The following is a 26,030-nucleotide window of genomic DNA, read 5'->3' on the forward strand; positions in this document are numbered from 1 at the left end:
TATAGTTCATTAAACTCTTGTTGCCTCCAAACAAATCCTGACAGTTCAAATATCTGGAAGTCAGTGCCTAAAAACATAACACATCCTACCATTTTGAGAGGAAATTGAGACCTGCTTTTATCCACCGTTTATCCAGTAAGGCGTATGCTTGGTATAAATTCAGCCGAGTCTCCTGCACTGTCAGCATATTCTCTGTAGTATAGTTGGTGTTCATAACATGATCCAGATATCTTCAGTTTAGTTCTGTGTTATTGATTCTCATGTACAACAGTTCTCAGTTAGCCAGAAAGTTCTGTGATGGTGGGGTTTCTTTTGTATTTTTTTAAAATTCAGCTTTACTAGTTCTTGTAAGGTGCCTAAGTTACTGAAAAGCCCTTTTCTGGTGTCCTTCTCCTTTTGCATATAGTTTACTATTTCGAAGCATTGGAAAGAAGCTTGTCACAGAAGTCCAAAAGTGTGTTTAGAGCCATGATCTCAGTTAGAAATGAGAAGGAGATATAAATCAGAATCTCAGAGCTGGGGTGAGAGACTGTATACAATTCAAAAAAGAATATTCAGACCTCCAAGTCATAATGAACATATTATGCAAGTAAGGCTGTGTATAATAATCTGGGCTGATGAAGGAGGATTCAGAAGATAAAAGTCAATAAATAGTGTAATACAAGTGTTTTTAAAGTGAGTAAGAAACACTTATTTAGACTCTGATTTTCTCAGAGTGACTAGAAGAATTTCCACTTGTAAGTCTGCAGTAAAGTATGTCATTAGAGCCTGTTCAACTCAGAAGATGTGGGATGGCTTGAGGAAAGTTCAGGCCTAACCAGAAAGGGGCAATAGATTCTTGACCCCAGATTTTCCCTTGAGGATTTGTAGCCAGATTGGCTTAAACAACTGTTTAATAAAAAGCAAAACACATACACACACACAACAAAGGTCTCTCTTACTATTTTAGCCCCTTAGTAAGACAGTTGGAATGTTGGAGCCGGAATGTTTCTTGTCAGTTGGTCCCTGACTTGAAAAAATTACAGTGGGCTTAGGATTTGGGTCTCTGGCCTAACTCTTGGGAGAGAAAGAGCTTGGGGATTTTGTGAAAGGTGATGAGGGTTATAAATGAAAGTAAAGGACCTTAATCAAAAGGAAACATCAGAGTTAGGATTAGGACATGAACTTGGGGAAAATACGTATATCAGAATATTAATTGTTCACCAAGGAAAAATAGGAGTGTTTGAATGGAACAGCTTCTTAAAGAAGGAATTATCACAACCCTGTTAGTTTTCTGGCCTTTGGGTTCTTAATCTTTATTTTGGATCTTGAACCTCTTGAGAATCAAATGAAAGCTCTGGATCAGGTCCCCAGAACAATGTACATTTTTACAACATTTTGTACAGTTTTCAGAGGACAAACAGGTCCTGTGAAGCCCAACCATATTGAGAACACATTAACTTTTCTGTCAGCTGCTGCTGCCCAGACTTAGCCAAAATATAGTGAGCTTGGGGCCATGGGAAGTATTGGGATGCTGTGAGGTGATTAACACTGCTGACATGTGGTGAAGAATGGAGTAAATTCAAGGTAAAAAGTGTATGTGTGCATTAGACCCACACTCTTGTGCCAGGCAACAAGAGAATCCGGATTTTAAAGAATTTGCTTTCTTTTCATGTCTCTCTGTTTAGTACTTAAAATTAAAAAAGGGTAATTGATACAACTGAAGTAGGAGATATATATTATTTAATGGGCTGGACATAAGATCCTGGAAAATCAGCTGCAATCCAGGCTTTGTCATTCACTGCGACTCTGAGTAAGTCATTTGTCCTGTTGTATAAAAACATGCACCATAGATAATGCTAGCAAACTAAATCATAGGGTACTGAAAGCAGCACATACAGAGGTGCTCCAAGTCATGTAACTTCCATGTTAAAACCACAGGCATCATAGAACTACAAGCCAGGGAATCAAGATCTCAGAGGCTAATACAAAATTGAAGATTTCTGTGCATGGCAGCTTGTAGTTAAGGTGAAGATAGCAGGCTGGATCGGGTCATGGATTTAGAGTGAGGTCCTGGATATGTAAAGGCTTCCCTGGTGACTCAGATGGTAAAGCATCTGCCTGCAATGTGGGAGACCCAGGTTCAATCCCTGGGTCAGGAAGATCCTCTGGAGAAGGAAATAGCAACCCACTCCAGGACCCTTGCCTGGAAAATCCCATGGATGGAGGAGCCTGGTATGCTACAGTCCATGGGGTCGCAAAGAGTTGGACACGACTGAGCGACTTCACTTTCCTTTCCTGTATATGTAAGAAAACTGAAGCTGTGGTGGGCTTACTCACTGGGGCTAAGAACTGAAAGGTCAGGTGGTATTGACCTTTCATGTGCCAAAGTCTAGAACCCAAGTGTACTAGTCGAGGGAGGTGAATTTTCATGCTGAGGCAAGTAGCCCAGGCAGACTGTTAGAGATTTCACTCTTGAGTAAGGTACCTGAGCACTAGGGATTCAAGGCCTCTTTAGTAAATAGGTTTTGTACCCCATTTATTCCTTTTTTTATTTGTCTTTTATTCAGCAAATATGTTGTGCAAACCTACTGTGGGCCAAGCACTGCTGTCAGTTCTAGGAATATGCAGCATCTTTGATTTGATGCTGAATCAATCAAACCAGTGCTTCATCAAAGAACTACTTTTATATGTTTTTGGTAAAAGTAGGAATGAGTTCCTAAACTTATCAGCCTAAAGCTTGGCAGAGTTTGGAGCGAGACAGTCTGGCTGGAATGAAAGGAAGGAGACAGTAAATAAAACAGTTATTCCTTCCTGCCCTCACAAATATTTTAGAACTTAAGGGTTGATTTTCCTAGACTCTTTTGATTTGGTGGTAAATAATATCATAATTTTTGATATTTGGGGGGAATCTTATGCATGGTATTTTGGTTTTGAAAGGTGATTTCAAAGTCTTTGTGATAGATCCTTTCCTTTTGTTGTCTTAAGTAGGAAGTAATGAGTACTGTAATACTAACTACAAAACTTTCTAGAAAAGATTCTACATATTGTTCCTTTATTGATTTGAACCAGATCTTCTGTTTTAATTCTTCCTTTCTTTCTTTCAGTTTTAATGGTTTATATAAGTAATATAAAAAATAGTTTTTAAAAAAGTGGTGTGATATGCAGTGTTGGATATTACATTGGTAAAATAATCATATCTAAAAGTGTGTTTTCTTATATTTGTGTTTTGTTTTGGCTAAGGTTACTGAAGGGAACTTACTCTGGAGATAGTAAACAAAAGATTTTGACTTGAAACTGATGATCAAATGGAACATGTGAATCCTTATTTCTTTTCGGCATAAAATAATTTTCAAGGAGTGTAATGGAAAAAAGCTTATCAAACATGTTAACCAAGGAAATATCTCTTAAGTTAAACATCTCTTAAGTTCTTCTTAAAAATTTTTTAAAATTGAAATATAGTTGATTTGCAATGTTATATATACTATATATATATATGTATACCTGAAACTAACATATATATTAATATATGTATTCTGTAAAAGAAATATATATTTTTTCTTTTTCAAATTCTTTGCCCTTATAAGTTATTATAAAATACTGGGTATAGTTCCCTGTACTTAAATTCCGATAGTGCTTTCCAAAGCAAAACCTTTAGTTAGTATGTTTAAGAAACATGACTCTAAAGAGACAATGTCTGCATACTGCTTTTGTCCTTTGATAAGGGCAACTATGTGTCTAGTGAGCACAAAGAATACCTTGTAAAGCCCATAATGTTTTGGTAACTCCATAGGAAGGAACATATGATATAATAATTATAAATATTAGGCGTAATCATTTTGTGGTATCAGTGATTTTCACCTGCTTCTCATTGGATTGTTTCTTCACTGTTGAGTTTTGAAGGCTCTTTTTGTTTTCTCGGCCCTAGAATATTACTTGGGCAGAGGTGTTGGGAAGCCTGGTTATAGCCTAGTGAGGGTGGAAGTCTCAGCTCTCCACTTGGCCTTTTCTGCTGTGTGTGGGAGTGAGATGGGGGTATGGCTGGACTAGAGCAGTCTTAAGATTTTCCGTCTTGCTAGGGTGGCCCTTTCTGTGTTCTTTGCTTACAGTCATTTGGGGCTCTTTTGTCTGAACCATTGGCATTTCCAGGTTGTTTAGCTACAAGTTTGGGGTCTAGAAGGCATATGGGAAACCCATGGAACTCACCACCATCTTCTGAGGTCCAGGTCCAGTTTGCTATCTTCTCTCCACCTCTAAGAGGTGTCTTATGTTTGTTTAATATATAAAATGTGTAGGGTCTTAAACTGTATCTAATGGAAGGAATAGGGATAAGTGTATGTACTCCTGGGAAGCAGATGTCACTCCTTTTGTTTTATGTTAATTGATAGTATTTCTGTCAAAGAGAACATATATATCAATATAAATGTTTCAAGAGAAATAAATGGTCCATGTATTATCTTCCAAACTGTCTTTCTGTGTTACATTTTTTCTTTTCTTATGAATTAAAATTCTACAAATCATAGGACTCCAGAGATTTTCTGAAAATAGATAATTATCTAATAATGCTATTGAATGGGGCCTTCATGGTATCTCTTCTGGTATACGATCCACCTCCCACCCCCACCCTCACCCCCACCCCCAAATTTTTTTTGTTTCTTTTGATTTATGGCAAGTTTTAAAAACTTACCCCTAAACTAGACTTTTGAGAAAATTTCCTCAAAAATATACTGTTTTTCCGACCATTAGTAAAATGTAATCACCAGCCTGTGGCATGTTTGGTCCCGCGAGGTCTGTGTGTCTTCTGATTCACCCCCAGCGTGTGTCTGCCTGAGGCCGCCGGCTGCAGTCTGACAGCCACGGTCTGACCTCTTGTTGCGTAGTGTGTCAGCGGTTTATTTCCCTGGATGTGCCATTGTTCATGTCACGGCCACCTCTTTAAAGGTAAAGAACTACACATTTAGAAAGTTATTCCAGTTCCCACAGTCCTTATCTGAGACCTTTGGAGTCAGCTATCTATTATAATTTGGAATCTTATATTTTAGAAAGGAAAAGCAGTACATGTACTCTCTGTTAGGGTCACACCCCTAGTTGGGGTGATAGCTAGTCATCACACTCATTCATATATTTACAGCTAAATGATTTTTAATATTCACTCTTATTACAGTGTTTGGGTCCCATTTCATCACCTAATGGATCTCTCTTCCACCACCACACACAAAAAAAAGATAGGTAGGGAGAGGGAGTAGAAAGAAGGAAACAGTTTTCCAAGCTCTTTGGACCTTATTTTACACAGAAGGGCTTGTGGGCCTGTGGAGACAGACACTCAGCAAGCCCATTTAGAGCAGAGGCCGCTATTTTTAGACCTGAACTCCTGGCTGTCTGACTGCTGAGGTGCTGCTCTAGGCCTGGATTTGCCAACTGTGATTGTTTCCAGTACAGAAACAAAAGCAGCTATTGGTTTAATCCTGTTATATGGTGTTGATCTTAAAAATCCTTGGATTCGAATTAGGATTTTGAGTTTAATCCTGTAAGGATCAGACTAACTTTCATCTTATTTATCCTCAATCCCTCTTTAATCTTGTTAATTATGCCAGGCCATTTTCCCAAGGGCTTGGGTAAATATAGTGTATATATTCATATAGTTGTTTCTCCAAGGTATCTCTCTCCACCAGCCCCTTTTCTCTCAAAAAAAAAGATCAGTTTTCTCATACAGAGCTAGAGAGACACACATTCTTCTCTGAAGTAGCATTAGTATTATTGCAAGGATGACATCAGTCTATGTCGTACGCATAAGATGAAAGTGGGTCTTGGCATAGCCTCCTGAGAGGAGACTCTAGTTGTCTTCTTGTATTTCCTGAGGGAGGCATATGGCACTTTTCTGAAAGAAGATATTATTTGAGTTTAGAGGCTCTTAGTCAGAATATATTTGTTGGATTGATTGTAATTGAGACACCGCTCCCCCATAATAGAACAGAAAATAGTTCTCAAGTTTTGACCTTCACCTTGAAATTGTACATTGTGTCAGGGGAAAAGAAAGTGCGTGTTTGGTCTTCGATCTCTTTGCTTCCACTTTGCAGAAGAGAACTGATTTAGACCTGTGTTCTCTGTTTCTTTCTCTCCTTTTTTTAAAGGAAAAGGATAATTGTCAATGACCATCCTCTCCAAGGCAATCAAAATAACAGATCCTAGCTAACTGTAAATTCTTTTTTTTTTTTTTTCTTTTTTAACCTCTACTTTTAGGAGTGGAAAGTCTTAACTGGATCAAAAGTTATACTGGTTGATTCAGGAGCTAGTAAACATATACCAGATGATCCTTCTGGAGGCCCCATGTAGATACTGTTCTCCTTCTAGCTGTTGGGTAGTTGTTGCTGTTGTTGGCTAACTAACAGTTGGAATACCTGACGTCCATTCCTTAAACTCCTAGAACGTGATGGTTTTATGTTGTGGGCAAAGACAACTGTGATAGACTATTAATCTTTCTCTGCTTATTTCACTTATGACAATTATACAAGGATTCCTATATATAAAAGGTGTAACAAACCATTGCTTTACAAATTAAAACTGGACTTTAGAACTGTTGGTATATTCAGCTGTATTATATTTTTCAATGAAATGGGTCCAGAGTCTTTTTATACATGTATGTCTGTGAATGTTTACTTTGCATACTTATTAAGAAGAAAATTAGAGGATCTTCTTTGCAAAAACGAGAACTCAGTCTTACTGGAAATAGTGTAATGCTGACATTGTGACTGTGAATAGTAGTGTTGCTCAGTCGCTCAGTCGTGTCCACTGTCTGCGACCCCATGGACTGTAGCCCGCCAGGCTCCCCTGTGTGTGGGATTTCCCAGGCAAGAGTACTGGAGAATTACTGCAAAATTGGAGTGGGCTGCCATGTTCCTCTCCAGGGGATCTTCCCGACCCAGGGATCAAACCTGCGTCTCCTGCATTGGCAAGCAGATTTTTTTTAATTAATTAATTTATTTCAATTGGAGGCTAATTACTTTACAATATTGTGGTGATTTTGCCATACATCGACATGAATCAGCCATGAATGTACATGTGTCCCCCATCCTGAACCCCTCTGCCACCTCCCTCCCCATCCCATCCCTCTGGGTTGTCCCAGTGCACCGGCTTTGAGTGCCCTCTTTCACGCATCGAACTTGGACTGGTGATCTATTTTACGTGTGGTAATATACATGTTTCAATGCTATTCTCTCAAATCATCCCACCCTTGCCTTCTCCCACAGAGTCCAAAAGTGTGTTCTTTATATCTGTGTCTCTTTTGCTGTCTTGTATATAGGGTCGCGTTACCATCTTTCTAAACTCCATATATATGCATTAATATACTGTATTGGTGTTTTTCTTCCTGACTTACTTCACTCTGTATAATAGGCTTCAGTTTCATCCACCTCATTAGAACTGACTCAAATGTGTTGTTTTTTTTTTAAATAGCTGAGTAATATTCCATTGTGTATGTGTATCACAGCTTCCTTATCCATTCATCTGCCAATGGGCATCTAGGTTGCTTCCATGTCCTGGCTATTGCAAACACTGCTGCGGTGAACATTGGGGTGCACGTGTCTCTTTCAGATCTGGTTTCTGCGGTGTGTATGCCCAGAAGTGGGATTGCTGGGTCATATGGCAGTTCTATTTCCAGTTTTTTAAGGAATCTCCACACTGTTCTCCATAGTGGCTGTACTAGTTTGCATTCCCACCAACAGTGTAAGAGGGTTCCCTTTTCTCCACACCCTCTCCAGCATTTGTTCGTAGACTTTTTGATAGCAGCCATTCTGACTGGTGTGAGATGGTACCTCATTGTGGTTTTGATTTGCATTTCTCTGATAATGAGGGATGTTGAGCATCTTTTCATGTGTTTGTTGGCCATCTGTATGTCTTCTTTGGAGAAATGTCTGTTTAGTTCTTTGGTCTGTTTTTTGATTGGGTCATTTATTTTTCTGGAATTGAGCTGCATGAGCTGCTTGTATATTTTTAAGATCAATTCTTTGTCAGTTGCTTCATTTGTTATTATTTTCTCCCATTCTGAAGGCTGTCTTTTCACCTTGCTTATAGTTTCCTTCGTTGTACACAAGCTTTTAAGTTTCATTAGGTCCCATTTGTTTATTTTTGCTTTTATTTCCATTACTCTGGGAGGTGGGTCTTAGAGGATCTTGCTATGATTTTGCCTATGTTTTGCCTTTTGTTTCCTCTATGAGTTTTATAGTTTCTGGTCTTAAATTTAGATCTTTAATGGCAAGTGGGTTCTTTACCAGGATCTAATTATAAAAATGGGAAAATTGGGGAGTTAAGGAACTCACTTTAGGTGATGGAGTGATTGTGTATCTAGATGCTTTGCCGGAAGTGAGCAGGGGCAGCTGGATTTCTAATCCGCTTTGGGGGAAGCTCCGTATCAGGGCTGTACAGAAACATTCAGTGAAGCAGCTCTTTTATCATAAAGAGAATTTTAATTAAAGAATGTTCTTGCATCATAAGCAGAGTAAGCGACGGGCGGCTACACTGGGCATTTATCTCCTTCAAAACACATTACCAGTAATTGCTGTATTAAATCAAAGTCAGAAGAGATTATAGGTCTGAATCAAGCAAGGGGCTTATGCCAACCCAGGGATTCCCACACTGCTGCATCACTGCTCTCAGAGCCCTGCTCCCATCCCCAGTGGGGACAAGCGTCAAGTGATGCCTGACAATTCATCTAGAAGGCGTAGGCATGACGAACACAATCTGAGAAGAGAGCCAGTTACATGTTCGAGACCTCATGGCCTTGCCTTTTGATTAGCTTTTTGTTTTGAGCACAAGAGTACAGTTTCTCATTGTTTTGGTACTACTGGTCAGAGAATGTGTTACCTGCCTTCCACTTGGGGAGATTTGCTTTGAGATAAAAATCCCGTGTACTGTCTCTGCTGCTTTACTTACTAATATTGCCTTCTTGGTCAAGCATGGTCTTCTCACTTTGAGAAATTCATTCAAAAGAAATGTACTGCCCTTCACTGCCTGTGCCAAGGAGCACCTGTTCCTCTTTCTGACACAATCATCTGGCTTTTACATACTTTCTGCTTCCTGTTGAGACCGCTTTTCCTCAGATATCCATCTGGCTTCATAAATCAGGTAATTCTGAATTTCTTTTAAATGCCTTTCTTAAATTATTGGAAACAATGACAACGACAACCACAATAACAGTAACTATTTGCTATACGCTAAGTGCATTCATACATTACCTGATGTAATAATTGCATCCACCCTCTGAAGTAGGAATTTTTATTATTTTCATTTTCCACATGAAGGACCTGAGGCAGAGGTGTTAAATAATTTTTCCAGAGTTATGCAGCTAGAAGTGTAAGTGTTAGTCATCAGTCGTGTCCAACTCTTGCAGCATCATGGACAGTAGCCCCCCCAGGCTTCTCTGTCCATGGGATTCTCTAGGCAAGAATACTGGAGTGGGTTGCCATTCCCTTTTCCAGGGGATCTTCCTGACCCAGGGGTCGAACCCAGGTCTCCCACATTGAAGGTGAATTCTTTACCTTCTGAGCCAGTTACACAGCTAGAAGTGATGGAACTACAATTTGAATCCCAGGGGTTTGGCTTCAGAACCCTGGACTCCTGACTACACAGTGTGTTGCTTATGTAACCCAGTAGATGCTCTCCTGGGCATGAAGGATATTTTAAGGAATAAGACAGATTCTGTAGTGCCTGCCCTCCTGGAGTGGGAGAGGCAGAAATCATGTGTATGAGAAGTTGGAAAGGACGTATTATGAGTGCTAAGGGGCGTGTGGCGGGGGCCAGCCTGGACTAAGTCAAGGTGATTCTCAGAACACCCGCCCTTTCTCTTCTGCCTGTACCTTACACCTGATTTACCACCGTACCCATAATCTTCCTTTTGAAAGACTTTTTCTATAATATTTTAGGGCATACTTCCCCTTCAGCCCCTTACCGGTCTACATGTCTTCCCCCAAAAGAAAATAACTAGCCCTCTGCAAATTCATTGCAGTAGATAAGGCTGCAGTTCATTTATTTCAATTTTTAAACAGCTCTATTGAAGTATAATTAATAATGCAATAAACTGCAAATGTGTAAAGCTTATTTTAAGTTTTGGCATATGTATATGCCTATGAAATCACATATGTATATGCCTATGAAACCACAACCAAGACAATAAATATATTAATCACCTCCAAAGGATTCCTTGTGCCCCTTGGTAATCCTTCTTATCCCCACCCATTCCAAGCAATTTCCAAGCAACCTCTGATCTGCTCTCTGACATTGTGGCTTAGTTTTCATTTTCTAGTATTTTATAAAAATGGGATAATACAGTAAATACTTTTTTTGCCTGGCATCTTTCACCCAGTGTAGTTATTTTGAAATTCATCCATGTTATTTTATATACCAATGGTTTGTTTATTTTTATTGCCAAGTAATTGTCCATGTGGATATACCACAGTTTATTCATCATTTATCTGTTCATGGACATTTGCATTCATTTTCAGTTTTACACTATGACACATAAAACCATTTGAAGTATTCATTTCCAAATCTTTATATGGATGTATGTTTTCGTATTTCTTGGGTAAATACTTAGAAGTGGAATGCATGGATCATGTGATAGGGGTATAATTAGCTTTTTGAGAGATTTTCAAACTATTTCCATGTTGGTTGTACCTTTGACATTCCTTCGCAGTGTTTGAGACTTTCTGTTCCTCTGTAGCCTTGTCAACACTTGGTATTGTCAGTCTTTTTTTAATTTTAGTGTAATCGGAAGGTAGTAGTATTGTTGTGGTTTTAATTTCCTAATAGGTAATGATATTGAGCACCTTTTCAAGACTGTATTTAGCATCCCTGTCTTGTCTTTGGTCAGGTATCCAAATCTTTTCCCATTAAAAAAAAATGGGTTGCATGTTTTCTTACGGTTGAGCTTGGTGAGTTCTTATGTATTCTGGATGTCCTTTATCATACATGCTTTGCAAATCTTTTCTCTCGGTTATGACTTGTCTTTTTGTTGTCCTCACAGTGTCTTTTGAAAAGCAGAAGTTTTTAATGAAATGCAGTTTATTAACTTGCTCTTTTGTGAATTGTCCTTTTGGCATCACATCTTAGAAATCTTTGCCGAATCAAAGGTCACAGAAGTTTTCTGCTTGAAGCGCTATAGTTTCGTGTTTTACACTTCAGGTCTGTGGTTTGTTTTGAGTTAAATTTTGTATATGGCATAAAGTATGGATCTAGGTTCATTTTTATCTCATGTGGATATCCAGTTGTTCTGATACCATTTGCTGAAAAGACTATTCTTTCTCCACTGAGTTGCCTTTGCACCTGTGGGTCTATTTTTGGTTCTTCTGTTCCATTGATCTATTTTTCTATCTTGACACCAATACCACACTGTCTTATAGGAATGTGAGTATTATGGGATTTAGCAGACTTCAGGAAAGTGGTAATAAGATGTGCTGTACCTCAGATATAGCATTTGCTTTTAGCACATGCTAGAAAAAAAAAAGAAAAGATAATCATGATATTTTAAAACCTATTTTTGAATAGTAGAATGAAGTAGAGAAATATACTGTGTTCATGGCCTAGAAGACCTGATATTCATAAGATAATAATTCTCCGCAAACTGACCTGTAGATTCAGTGTAATGCCAATCAGAATCCAAGCCAGATTCTTACAACAATTAGTAAGCTGATTCTAAAATTCATGTGGAAATGCCAAGGACCTAGAAGAGCCAAAGCAACTTTGAAAAAGAAAAACAAAGTTGGAGGACTAACACAGCCTGATTTCAAGTGACAGTAATTAAGATGATGTCGTATTAGTGCCAATATTGAGATATCCCTTTTAATGTTCTGCAGTAAGATTGTGTCTGTTAGGTTTTGTGGCATAACAGACCTCCCCCAAACTTAATAGCTTAAAACCACATTAATCATTTATTTGCTCACAATTCTGTGGGTCAGGAATTTGGGTGACTCTTCTCACCTGGGGTGGCTGGGTGCAGGTGGTCTAGGATGACCTCACTTTCATGTCCGGCAGTTGGGGAGCTAGTTGGTTGGGAGCTCGGCTGGAACAGGTCAGCCCTCTTCTACTTGGTTTCTGGTTCTTCACAGTTCTTCCTGTGGTCAGCTCAGGGTTCTAGACAGGAGGAGAGGGCCAGCCCCTGGGACAAGCCCCTGTCAGCTCTCTGCTTGTGTCTCATTTGCTGATGTCCCAATGGCCAGTGCGAGTCACAAAGCCGAGACCAAACTCCAGGGCTGGAGGGAAAATTCTGTCTCTTAAGCGGGGGGCTGTGAAATGTTGTGACCATTTTTGTAATCTACCACAGAGATATTATCAGGTAGTTGAGACGAAAGTTTCTGTGGAGAGTAAAAGTCTCTTATGGTATAAGATAATTATGTAGAATCATTTGTAGATTTATTTCCTTAACAGTATGAGAATATTTACAATTATTTTCTGTCTTAAAGGTAGTATCTTTTTACCCTTATTTTTTGTATACTATTTGTCTTTATGGATGTAAAGTGAATGTCTATTGTCCCATGATTTATAGATACATTTTACCTCTTAATAATACTGATTTAGAATGAAAGAGCAGTTGAAAGACACTTCTAAAAGTGATACTAATTCCTGGCCTCACAGACTGTATGCCATGTCTGTCACTCCAAATATCAATAGAAGAGTGTATTTCAGCCATAGCGTGGCACACCCTGTCATTACCCATCCTTCCTTCTCTGCCACGTGTCCCACAAAGGAGTGTTTCTGTACTTCATTTTGATTTGCTCTTCTCTGGCAGATATAATGCAAAGCATTTCCATTGGTATAGAAGATTCAATGATTCTTACAGGACCTGAGAACCAGTGGAACTCATATGAATATTTCTGAATAGACATTTGACTGTCTGCATATATTTACCTGCCTGCCTTTCTGTAAGCACCTTAAGTATGACTTTGCTTATGCTATGCTGGTGTGTGCATTTGGAATGCTGTCAAATACTGCCTCCAAGCTCCCCATCGACTCCAGTCCATCTGGAAGACTCTTACTAGCTTTCCACAGTTCTTTTCCAGCATTAACTGCTTGTGAGCTATTCCTGGGTGACTCCACCCTGGGAAATTAGATGGTGGTAGTGGTGACTGCAGCAGCAGTTGCCTCTTAATCTTTCTCCCGAGCCATGTTCTGATAGGTATGGCATTAATCACATGGTACTTTGGTACTTACTATTTTCTACTTTCTCTCCCCTACTGTCAGCTCTTTGAGAGCTTTCTGAATTCCTAGGACTTCACTACTGGGGACTTCTTGCTTGAATGAATGAAAGTTGACTGAACAGATAAGAGATGGTCTGTGCCTGGTGTTTAATTCATTTACCTCTGGTTTGTATTCTCAAGTAATAAAATGCACACCCTCCCTTTTCATATACTGATGGCTGTATCTGTGTAAAAGTTACTGGCTTCATCCTTTGGGAGAAATACCAAGATGAATAGACAGGTCCCATTCTTAAAGAAATCATCCAGTTAATAAAGTATGCCTTAAAATTTATAGAAAGTGCTAAGTGCTGTTAAGTCGGCTACAGATAAAGCATCTTGATGTTCAGACAAAATAAAAATGATTTCTAGCTGGAAATAATCAGGAGGTGCTTTGTGGGATAGATAGCATTTAAGGTAGGCCTTGAAGGAGTCACTTTCAGATGTGAATATTTTGAAATGAGTAAGGAAACAATATAACCAAAGAAACAAAACAACATAAAAGTCTGCCTTGATGGAGACAACAGTGGAGAGTTGAATGTATCGATAATAATTTTGGTATTTACTTGCCACTTGGAAGACAAAGAAGCAGCCCGAGGTAGAAAATTTTGTTAAAGTAGGCATCATGTCTGTTTTTCATTCTGATCCTGTATTTATCAATTTTGCTGCCATCTTTTTACTGATATTACTGAAATAGCTCTCTCAAAACTTCTCTTGGTCTCCTATTTGCTAAATTCAATCACCTTTTCTACATTCTCTTTAACCTTTCTATATCTGCTTGACATTGTTAAATACTCATATCTGGTATCAGTTTATTAAATGCTTTCCCTACTGTAAGAGACACAGGATAGAAGAAAAGTTAGCACATGTCCTCTGTGTCCTGGCTTTTGTGAATAGCACAGTATCCTGCTTAATCTTTTAATCCTTCGTTGCTCTTTCTGCCGTCTAGAAGTGTGTATTCCTTAAGATTCTATTTTCAGACCTTTGCCTTGTATCAGCTGTTGTCTTTTTCCTCTTCTTTTCCTCTGTCCCTCCTTCCCTCCCCTTCTCCGCGCTCCCTTTTTGAAGCTTATGTTTGATGTTCAGGACATGTTGTGGACTAAATCTTTATGGCCTTAACTGTTTCTTCCATACTTCTCTTGGATCTTCATTTCTAACCCTGACCTCTCTCTGGGGCTGCCACCTACAATTCTGAGTACTTGTGCTGTGCTGCGCTTAGTCACTAAGTCGTGTCAGACTCTCTGCGACCCCATGGACTCCTCTGCCCACCAGACTCCTCTGTCAGTGGTGATTCTCCAGTTAGACATTTTCTATTGGATGTCCTTTCACAACTCCAAACCAGTTCATGCTTCTGACTTCCCTGTTTTAGCAATGTTATCCCTATTTGGCCAGCTAGACTGAGAACCTTAGTGTTATATTTAATTACCTGCTCTCTTAGACCCTATGTGTTTTGTTGTTGTTGCTCAGTTGTGTCTGACTCTTTGTGACCCCATAGACTATACCATGCCAATCTCAAGAGTCTTCTCCAACACCACAGTTCAAAAGCATCAATTCTTCAGCGCTCAGCTTTCCTTATAGTCCAACTCTGACATCCATACATGACCACTGGAAAAACCATAGCCTTGACTAGACGGGCCTTTGTTTAAAGGTCTGAAATACATAGCTTGATGGCCTAGGCCCTCCACAGTGACCCTGACCTACTCCTCTTGCTTGCCACTGTTTACCCATAGTCCAATAGACTGGCCACACTGATCCCTATGTAAGTCTTAAATATATGTAACTATATTATTTTGCCTACATATGTATCTTTCTTTGTCCCATCCCCTCCACCCTCATCTATCTCAAGCTCTATCTCTTTTTTGAACTTATGTGTTATTCCACTACACAGCAATCTTTGGAACCTTCTTAGCTTGCTACTAAAATCAGTTATACCTTAGGGCAGAGGTGTTTACAGTCTTTGCCAAAGCATTCTACCCAGAGGCCTAGCTAGTTATCTTTGAACACTGAACACATCCTCCAACACCTATGCCATAGGTTTATGACATAGGCAGAAGGGAAAGAAGAGGAGAGAAGAAAACAAGAATGAGAGAGTAGAAATACGAAGAATCTCAGATATTTTCTGATTATCCAGTATTGAGTAAGTCTTGAGATCCCTAGGGTTGTAGATAGTACAGTTTACACTACAGTTACCAGCTACTGTCTCTGGCATCGGACTGCAGATTGTCTCCTTTATCTTTAGCTAAATTTAAATTTCCTAAATCTCGAGATCATTTCTAGATAGCGCACTCCCTCACTAGGTCTTTTTCTCTCTATATCGTTACATTCTATTTAACAGACACATTCTAGGTGTACCAAGTGTTGAAACTTATAGACTACATGTCTCTGCTCATGAAATATATAGAATTATATGGAGACCATTTTCTATATTCATGTTTCTAATTGATCAGTACACAAAAACTTTAGCACTAAAAAGCGTTCATGATGTTGCATTGCATATTTTCTATTGGTGTAATTTGGGATTGTCAGCAAATGACTGAGCTTATTGTGGAGAATAGTCTTTTTATTTTTCGAATTTTATTTTTAATAAATATTATAGTATTTAAATCTAAAGGAAATACCCAGACTGCTTCCTCTGAGGGAGGGACACACTTAGTACTAACTTAAACTGAAAATGTTCATATTTTTTGTTTCTATTTTTTAAATCTTTGGAAATGGCAGAAAAATATTGAAACGATGTTCAGCTTCTGACCCATGCGATGAATCTCTATTAGTAACTAAGGCTCCATTAGTCTACAGAAAGACTGTATGTCAGGAAAAGAGAGAAGCTTGACTCTTAACCCGAACATTTGTAATTTGATCTTTTGTAGTATGCTTTCTTTCTGGTGAAAGATTCACCTTTCTTTCTGTAAGGATTTTTTAGAATTTTTGTTTGTCTAAATTATTGGCCTTAAATTATGATTTCAAAAAATCTGTAGAAAGAGATAAGTAAAAGGACAAGCAGAAGTACAAGGAGTTACAATTCACATATTGAAATATTTTGACATTTTTCCAAAGGGCTCATTATTTAAACTATACCTGGGTACTGGTTGTTTATCATCTAAATCCTCCAGTATTAAATGAGAGTTTATATTTATGTCATCATGCTAGGTAAAGCAAATGGGATAACATAGAGACAGAGAATATTACTAATTTTTAAAGTTGTTGTTGTTTAGTTGTTAAGTCGTGTCCAACTCTTTGCGGTCCCATGGACTGTAGCCTGCTAGGCTCTTCTGTCCATAGGATTTTTCAGGCAGAAATACTGGAGTGGGTTGCCATTCCTTTATTCAGGGCATCTTCCCAACCCAGGAATTGAACCTGTATCTCCTGCATTGGCAGGTAGATTTTTTTCAGCTGAGCTACCAGGGAAGCCCAGTTTTTAAAGTACTTGTACTCAAAATAAAATCTGCTCTGATTCCCTTAAACTTAAAAAAAGATGAATTATAGAAACATTAAATGCTCATTTAAATGTATTTAAACAAATTCGAATTTTATTTTAAGGTAATAAATGAAAACCACTATCTCACCCCTTAGAGGTTTTGGTTTTGTCCTATGCCTATAATATGTGTGTATGTAAATATGAACTATGTATGGCATATATTGGTGTGTGTGTTAACCAATAAATTATATGTGTATATAAATATATAACATATAACTTATATGTGAGACACATAAAGCTTGTAAATTGCATATATAATTTATTTACAAACACACAGATATATATATATGCATTTACAAATATGGAACTACAGGATTTTGCTTTAACCACTATTCAACAGTATAATTTTTCTCACTTAAAAATGTATCAGTCATATCTTTTCACCAGGTCTGTATAGATATATCCATAAGAACTTAAAGCTACAGAGATTGATGAGGCCCTCAATAACATATTTGGGGACACTTTCAGGTTGAAATTAGGTTAGTTGTTCCAGAGTTTCAGTTACAGTCTGTCATCTTAGATATAGTACAGTTTGGGAAAAATCCATATTCTGTGATTACTTCATCAGATATTGAACTGAGTTATTAACTCATGAAAGTTAAGTTTGTCAGTTATAGTTCATGGTTAACAATGCCCTCTTATGGTTTATGAGTGTCATCATTTTCCAGTCTTTATATCAAGGGAATCTTGATATCAGTCATATCAAGAAGGTGTAATAGTGATTAAGATGCTAGTTTACAAGTGTTTGTGTGGCCAGTACCACTGTACTGCTGGATATGAACTGAAGTGGAGGGAGGTGGGATGGCAGAATGGACAGGAAGAAGGAGGATTGGAGGATTATTTGATTTGATTAGAAGGGAAATTTTAGTTTTTATTTGTAGTATTTATTTTTATTTATTTAAGCAATATTTTATACATTTATTTATTTGGCTGCACCAAGTCTTAGCTGCGGCACATGAAATCTTCCTTCTTCAGTTGCAGTACTTGGGATCATCTGTCTTTAGGTGCAGCACGTGAATTCGTTGTGACATGTGGAATCTAGTTCCCTGATCAGGGATCAAACCCAGGCCCCCTGCATTGGAGGATGGAGTCTTAGCTACTGAATCACCAGGGAAGACCCCAGGGAAAATTTAGTATAAGGTTTTATTACAGAAACATCCCTTTTGTTATTTCTTTGTTGTTGTTCAGTTGCTAAGTTGTGTCCGACTCTTTGCAACCCTGTGAACTGCAGCACACCAGGCTTCCCTGTCCTTCACTGTCTACCAGAGTTTGTTCAAACTCATATCCGTTGAGTCAATGATGCCACCCAACCATCTCATCCTCTGTTGTCCGCTTCTCCTCCCGCCTTCAATCTTTCCCAGCATCAGGGTCTTTTCCAGTGAGTCAGCTCTGCCTCAGGTGGCTAAAGTATTGGAGCTTCAACTATAGTGTCAGTCTTTCCAATGAATATTCAAGGTTGATTTCCTGTAGGATTGACTGGTTTGATCCCCTTGCAGTCCACGGGATTCTTGGGACAAGTAGAATGTATGTTACAGGCCAGGCTCAGACAATCTATGTTAAGAATTGATGAAGCAGGGTCTCATAGTTTTAGTGGTAAGAAAGTGACACTGTGGAAGTATTCATTAAGAGCAGCATTTAAAAAATATGATTCCCTGAGTGAGAAATTGCTCACGATGTTTAATTTTGGAACTGTAGCATTGTTTTGCCTTTTGGTTTTACCTGTGTATTCGTCTATTCTCCCACAAGCTGCAAATTCCTCAACAACAAAACTGTGCCTGTTCATTTCTCCATTGCTTAGCACAATACCTTGTGTATAATAGATCAGTAAATTTTTTAATTGCACTGGATTGGTTTATTATTGTCCCTTATGTGTAATACACATAGAATCAGTACCAGTAATGCAAAGATAATCTAGTACGTTGTAGTGGTCCATCTGATCTCCAAGAACCGAATTAATGTAAATGCTTAACTAAGAGATCTGTCTTAAACGTACTAAGGCCATTTTGACTCTTAAAAAGCAATTTCTCCTGAACAATACTAAAGTAAATTACAGTGACCATAAAAGGAGAAAAACTGCACTGGGGGTGGGGTGGACTTGGTAAGACTTAGACTCTTACAAATGCCTCACAGTTGCAGATAATCCTCATGGGTTAATCTTACTAAAACATGTTACAATATTACTCTCTCTCTCCAAGATTAGGGAGATCAGAGCCCCCGAAACTAATTTAGAATTATTTGTCATTTTGAACTTTTGAATGTTTGCCCCAACTAGGGGATTTCTTAGCAATGATAGTTCTAAATGTGTCTCTCTTACTGAGCATTTATCTTTACTTTCTGCTCACTCTATGTTCAATTTTCTAAGAACTGCTTAGCAGTTCCCTGGTTTTACAAGGGCCATTTAGGTTCTGAAAGCCAACTCTTTAACCTGCCCTACATTGTCAGACTGACCTGACACCTGTCTGTGTTTGTTACTGCTTCTAATATCTGTTATAGAAATATGTGTGCACATGTGTGTTTGTATATAATGGTAGGGTGGGTATAGCAGCTTCCTAAAAGGGGAAAAGCAACTGGCTTTTCTGAAAAGACCTTTCCACCCCCACCTTTCTGCAGGCAGCCGCACTTAATCCTTCCATGTTTGACTGGAACAGCTGAGAGAGTCTCTGGCATATCTGAAGGTCTCCAGTGGACTCATGTTGCCTCAGAGTCGGGGCCACCTTCCTCTTTTCTTCTGCTGATCCTGCCAGCTGTCCGAGCTTCTGCTGGAGCCCAGCAGAGGAGATGTTAAATGATACAAAAACATACAATGTCATGAAAGAGCTCCTTTCACTGCGTATAGCAGTGTGACTTCATTTCTTTCCCATTTCTTTCCACAGCAGAAGGATTTTATACTGTTAATCCTAACACCTGTCTGTGCCGGAGACAGTGAGAAGGGTGTGTGTGTGTGTGTGTGTGTGTGTGTGTGTGTGTGTACGTGCATGCGCGTGTGCGCAGTCCCCGCCCAAGAAGAAGTAGGGAAATAATACGAGTCCCATTTGCTTTGCCACCTCCTGGATTGGGAGTGTTCCCTCTGACGTACTTAAAGCCTGGAATATATATATCACTTTGGATCCTGGATACTTTGTGCTTCCTACCGTTTTTTGTGCCACTTTAAGGAGCCTACGATCCCTTCCTTGGCTGTCATTCTCTACCTCTTGAGTTTCTGGAGAAGTTGTCAGTTTAAAACCAACAGTAACAGCAAACCTCTAGTGTAGTTTTCAGTCTATAGCTAGTAATTCCATTGGAACTGTCTGCTTTTCCTTGAACATTTCTTTTGTGTAGTGTTGAGTCTTATTGGGGTGGAAGCCTGGGCTGAACCAAGCTCTTTCCTCGTCATCTGAGTCAACATACTTATCTGCGTAGGCTGGAAGTCAGCCAAGGATTTTTTGGTGTTTCCAGGTTCATTTGGACAGGACACCCACATCAAACAAGGCAGAAGCTTAAATACTTTCTGTACTGTCTTTATCTGAAGATCTTTTTCCTCTTTGCTATGTATGGTGTATATTGTATGGATTATCAATATCCTGTTGTCCAGGTAAGTTGAGGGTTATAACTTGTTTTCTAGATAGTGCTTGATTGATGTGAGAATTTTATGGTGGGAAGAAATGCTTATAAGCGTCCTGTCTTCTGACCTGGTACCATTCAGAGCATAGATTTCCCAAAGCTATTTGCTAATTTGCTGTAACAGGAATTTTGATATTTATAGTATTGATGGCTGGGCAGGGGGGTGGTTGCTTTCAGTCTTAGAAGTTCTGAAGCTTCAGAGATTTGTGTGTGTATGTGTGTGTATGTGTGTGGCGGGGAGTTGGGGGGGTTACCCAGAGGAGGGTTACCCAACCCATGTGTATGTATGTATGTTTTAAATACTGGGCTTGGCATTATAGTTGTAACATAACTAAGCCACAGTGTATATTATAGTAACTTCAGGCTCATTTTGAGTAGACGAGAGGCACAGATGACAGCTTCCAACTGTTGCCGTAGTTGTCAGAGGTAATATACAGTAGAGGGTGCTCTCTCCACACTGAGCATTTAGATTATTCTGTGATATTATTGCCATTTTAGTTATTGACTTGTTGAAATCCAGAATCATAAAAATTTAGGCCTTTATCAGCCATACTCTTGAATAACTATTTGCCTTTAAGTTAAGTTAGTAGCAGTATAGTGAATGAAGTTGAAATGTTATGATTATGGATTCTGATTCAAGCTATAGTATTAAACCTCCATATTCATGTTCAAATAACTTCATTTTTCTTGACTTCACTTTACTTGTATATAAAATAAAGAGATTGAACTAGGTTATTTTTCATATGTCATGATTCTTTGAAATAGTGATTGTGCTGAAAATCTAGACTAGAAAAACAAAAATAGTCGATACAATTAATTCTGAGTTATCAGTACTATTTGGTTTCTCAGTTTGGTTTGGTTTGTTTTCATGGCACTTAATTTTTTCTTTCAGACAGCCGTTTCTCTGGTAATTAGCTCCTAAGTTGTGGTTTTGACAGAAATCCTTAGGGTTAAGGGAAGTGACAAACCCCAGTATATCTTATTAGATAGGTTGGGCCTAAAGGCTAAACCAAGCTATATTTAATTGGACCTATTGGATAAGCGCTCCAGTGTAAACTCACAGCTCTCTTTCAAGTTGTGAGCCACCAGTATGGACGTCATGTGGGAGGGGATATGGTTATGTTTCTTTAACTATATTCTAGTGCACTGGTTTATACCATATGTTTTGTATTAACTATATAATCTTCTATGATTTTGAGTTATTCAGATTGAGCAAGTATTTTTCATAATGAGTTTTAAAGTATTTATGTATCTCATTTATGTGTGAGCTATTTCTCTCCTGGCATAACACAATTGATGGGTCAGTGTAAAAAGTGTCATGAGACTAGATTAAAAGCAAAATTTCTTACAAGTAAATATTGATGTGCTTTTGAAGACAAACATCTGTGAACAGTACATTTCTGAGACCCAGCTAGTAAAGTAAGGGACTTGTAATAACTATAAGTAATGTAAAAAAAAACTGAAAAGGCAAAAATGTTTCCAAAGAAGATTGAAGTGTTGAAGATTTATGAGAAAAATAATTGTAATTTGTAAATAAATTTTTCAATGTATAAAATTGGCCATTCCCCCCAAAAATAAAAGTGGTAGAGTGGATTAAAGGGTTGTTGTTTAGAAATTATGACATATTTGTTAGTCTTTGTGCTAAAATTTTATTCATTTATGATAAAATGAACTTGCCACCCCAAATCTTTTCAGTCATTAAGATTTAGTACTGATAAATGTGGTGCTCAGGATTTAAAACTGCACTTTCCCGACTTTGCTCCATTTATTAGGTCATTCTATCTGAAATTAAGATAGCTTAGAAATGCAGGTAATGGGATACTAAAATTTAAGAGTACACTCTCCACCACATTAGGGAAATTAATGTGATTGAAAAATGAACTTTATGTTGAAGGATCCCAAACTGTCTTACAGTCTTATTTCTTAATTCTGTTAGGGTAACAGGTTCTTCTAGTACATTTATAAATGTTGGTGCATTTATGATGGTTGGTTACTCTCCAAACTCTTATCTCCACTATAGTTATAAAATTTTCTTTTTAGCTTCTGTTATATTCTTGTACTTAATTAAATCAGAGCTCTTTGTTGCCTGCTGCTTATGGTTTTGTGCCAATGCTTTATGCAATTGGACATTATTGAGGAGGTGATTGAACAGTATTTTTTAAAAATCAAAAGTTTTGCACATTTTTTTTTAGATTAAATTTCTAGAATTGCTAATGTGAAGATAATGAAACAAAGTGAATTCTCAACATAGGGCAATGAAGTATTTTAGGTACTTGACCTTTTATTGCTCCTATTGTTCATAAAATCATGCCTATCTTAAGAGTGTGCAATTTAAATTAGTTATTTTATTAGTTATAATTTTTGCAGAACCAAATCTGGGCCAAATCAGTTTAAAATACAGGCAGAGTAAGTAGGTAGGGGGTTGCTAGACATGACTTAAAGGATAATAAGTATAGTCTCCCTACCTATAAAAAATCTATTTGAGGGAATTCCCTGGCGGTCCAGGGGCTTCCCAGTGGCTCAATGGTAAAGAATCTACCTACAGTGTAGGAGATGCAGGTTCAATTCCTGGATCGGGAAGATCCCCTGGAGGAGGAAATGGCAACCAACTCCAGTCTTCTTACTGGGAAAATCCCATGGACAGAGGAGCTTGGCTGGCAACAGTTCCACAGGGTCGCCAAAAGTTGGATATGACTGAACGACTGAACCACACATGCATGCCTGGCAGTCCAGTGGTTAGAACTCCACACTTTCAGTGCCAAGAGCTTGGGTTCAATCCCTGATCCAGAAACTGAGATCCCTCAAGCCTCACAGCGTGGCCAAATCAGAGGGAAATCTATTTGAGAAACTGTTTTTGAAATTAGTCTTTTGGATTGTACATTTACTGCCTCTGACTGAATGGTTAAAATATAACTTGTTAGGATGGCTACTATAAAAAAAAAAAACAAGGAAGAAAAACAGAAAATAACAAGTGTTGGCAAGGATGTGGTAAGATTGGAACCCTTGTGCATTTGTTTGTAAGAATGTACAGCTACTGTGGAAAACTGTTTGATGGTTCCTAAAAAATTAAAGGTAGAATTACCATATCTGTGGTTCTGCCTCTTTAGATTCAACTGACCATTGATTGTGCATATGTTCAGTAAAAAACAAATCCGCATGTAGGTGAACTTAACAATCGTTCGAACTCGTGTTCTGCAGAGCCCCACTGTATTTAATACCACGGAACCGTAGAAATGACTAAGACGGTAAATTCATGTTATGTGATAACTGGTTGCAAGTTAGGGGTTCATCTTTTATCACAGTTTTTCCTGAGGCCACGGTACTTAACCTGCCAATCACCCATATTGGCAGTGATTGTCATTTTGAGGTGAATAGGGCAGTTGGAGGGAGAAGAAGCCGGGTCTTACATTTGGGGGTTGCAGCTGTGTATCATGGTTTGAGAGTTTAGGAGAGTAAAGTATAGCTGGAGGATATTAGGCCTCTGGAAGATCGAGAGACAGAAGTGACCTGTTTAATAAATACATTAGAGAATGTTAGAGAATGCTGGGGACTGTATAGAGTGCTGTAGAGTGAGCTAGACCAAAGACTGCCCACTTCCTTGTGGGCAGGTGACCTTGATGTAGAGGGATATATACATACACTTTAATTTCTCATTTTGAATTAGTTGAGTACATACTATGTGCCAGATACTATGCCAGGCACAAGGATTTAGTGGTGGAGAAACCAGCAGAATCTCCAGTAATTTAGCAGTAGAGATGTGGCATATTTTATTATTGGAAAAACAGTACAGTTCAGTTTTCACAGATTAATCATGTATTTTCTTGTTAATCCAGTTATTAATAAATGTGTTTATGTCCCATCTCTTTTACTATTTATCTAAGAACCATTTCCTTAATCTCTCAGAGAATACAGAGAATGTACACGTAATTTCAATTGTATATATGACTCAGTTGTCTAGAGTTTGGGATAATTTAAAGAGATTTAAAGAATATGTTATGCAACTCTAAGTTAATAGTTTATGAAGTTATGTTTTCTAGTTTCTCTGGCCTCACTTATGTCTCAGTGGGTACTACTTGTAATCTTGTTCTAAAGGTTTGATTTTGGGGAGACAGGAAATAAATTGAGGATTATTTGGCTTTATAAACATTTAAGGTCCAAAGCAGTTGATTTCAAATTTTCCTTTCATCTTTTGTTCTAGAGTGAGTTATATATAACTGAACACTGCCTAAGTCAGAGAAAATGAACTAGGATATAATATGATTATCTGTAATTTGGCATCATTTATATTAAAGGGAATGCTGGGGCAAGTGATATTATAGTAGTAGTGTCTTAGAGATGCTTCTGCCAAGGTATTTTTATCTGTTAGGTGTAAATTGTTATTTACACTTAAGATTATGGGTGAGGGGGCTGTGCAGTGAAGTGCTTTTATACTAACAAGTTTTTATTGTTGCAGGAAATGCCATCCCTTTAATGTTGCTTTTCACCTGGGTGTTAGCAGCAGCCTGGGAAAGTATGCCTTCTGGTCAGGGACTCTCGGACCTGGTTTTAGAGCATTGCTGGTATGTGGGTGGGAGGTGGGGAGGTTGTGTCCTGTCTGTGTAAAATTGTGAGGAGCAAGATACCTGAAGTCGTGAGTTTTTTGTGTTTTTTTAAAATCACTGATTTAAATCACTGATTGTTTTCTCTAGAATCTAAATTATTCTAATAAAGTCGAAAATAAGGCCTTTCTCCCATCCTCTCATCTTGTACATCTTCCTTTCCCCTTCAAATTTCTAAAATACTAAAGTAAATTTATAAATTTAAAGATATTTCCAAGTACTCTTTGGGAATAAAAGATTGCTCTTATAGTATATTGATAACCACAGAGATGCTTTTTGTTCTTAGGTACCCTCTGGTTATATAAATGGCAAGAGGTAGAAATCAAAGCATTACATAGTTTGATTTCATCAAACATTCACTCATCTATTAGATATTTAGGTGCTGGGTGAGGAACTGAGTTAAAAGATTGTGAAACACAGTTCCTACCCTCAGATTACTCACAGTCTGGTCAAAGTTACACAGGAACAGCGTGAACTGTGGCTCAGGTGCCAAGGCACAGGGATGAGCGGTCCCTAACCCACGTGTGGGTGCAGGTTAGGGCAGCAAAGGCTCTCTGGAGCAGGAGGTGCCTGACGTGAGAAACAGAAAAGAACAGGAGTTGTGGAGGAGCTGAGTGCACACAGTGAAGTGTGGTGGGAGCAGAGAGGGGCCGTGGGTGGGGAGAGGGAAAGCAGGGGCTCTGGGCAGGTGGCTGAAGCCACGTTGTCTGTGTTAGGTGTCTCCGTAACTGTCAGGACTGTCCTGCTTGTCAGGCTGTGGGCAGTAGTTGAGGATTTTAACCAGGGAAGTGGCATGATGAGATTTGTGTTTAAAAGATCAAGCTCTGGCAGTGGTGAGAGGCCTGCACAGGAAGAGGGGTAGACCAGAGGCAGAGAGCTAGTAGGAGGCTGAATGCAAAATAATAAGGTCAGAGCTGAATTTGTGGTACCAGGGTGAAAAGAAAGGGCAGATTTCAGAGAAATCAAAAGGACTTGCATTTGGTTTGGTGTGGTGTCAGGTGAGAAGGAGGAGTCCTGGAAGGTCTCCAGACTTTCCATCAGATTTGGGTTTAAATCTGGGCACTTCAGCTTGCCAGCTCGGGTGACTGGGCGAGTCACCCGCCCAGGCATACACCTCGTCTTGGTTCCCTCCTCTCTGCAAAGGAGATTAAAACA

General features: G+C 38.6%; 1 protein-coding gene across 24 annotated transcripts in view; it reads left to right on the forward strand.

Moving 5' to 3' along the window:
• The window catches only part of RBFOX2 (RNA binding fox-1 homolog 2), a 287,477-nt gene that overhangs the window by 150,089 nt on the left and 111,358 nt on the right, over positions 1-26,030 (forward strand). The window contains exon 1 of one of the 24 annotated variants that reach the window (XM_043880695.1): positions 19,758-20,248. The exons of the other annotated variants lie outside the window; for them this stretch is intronic. Coding sequence (XP_043736630.1) covers positions 20,204-20,248 — 45 coding nt within the window. The 5' untranslated portion in view covers positions 19,758-20,203. Of the gene's footprint in view, positions 1-19,757; positions 20,249-26,030 lie in introns of those variants that run through there. 24 annotated transcript variants of the gene reach the window in all.

Source organism: Cervus elaphus, chromosome 22 (assembly GCF_910594005.1).
Source record: "Cervus elaphus chromosome 22, mCerEla1.1, whole genome shotgun sequence".
NCBI lineage: Eukaryota > Metazoa > Chordata > Mammalia > Artiodactyla > Cervidae > Cervus > Cervus elaphus.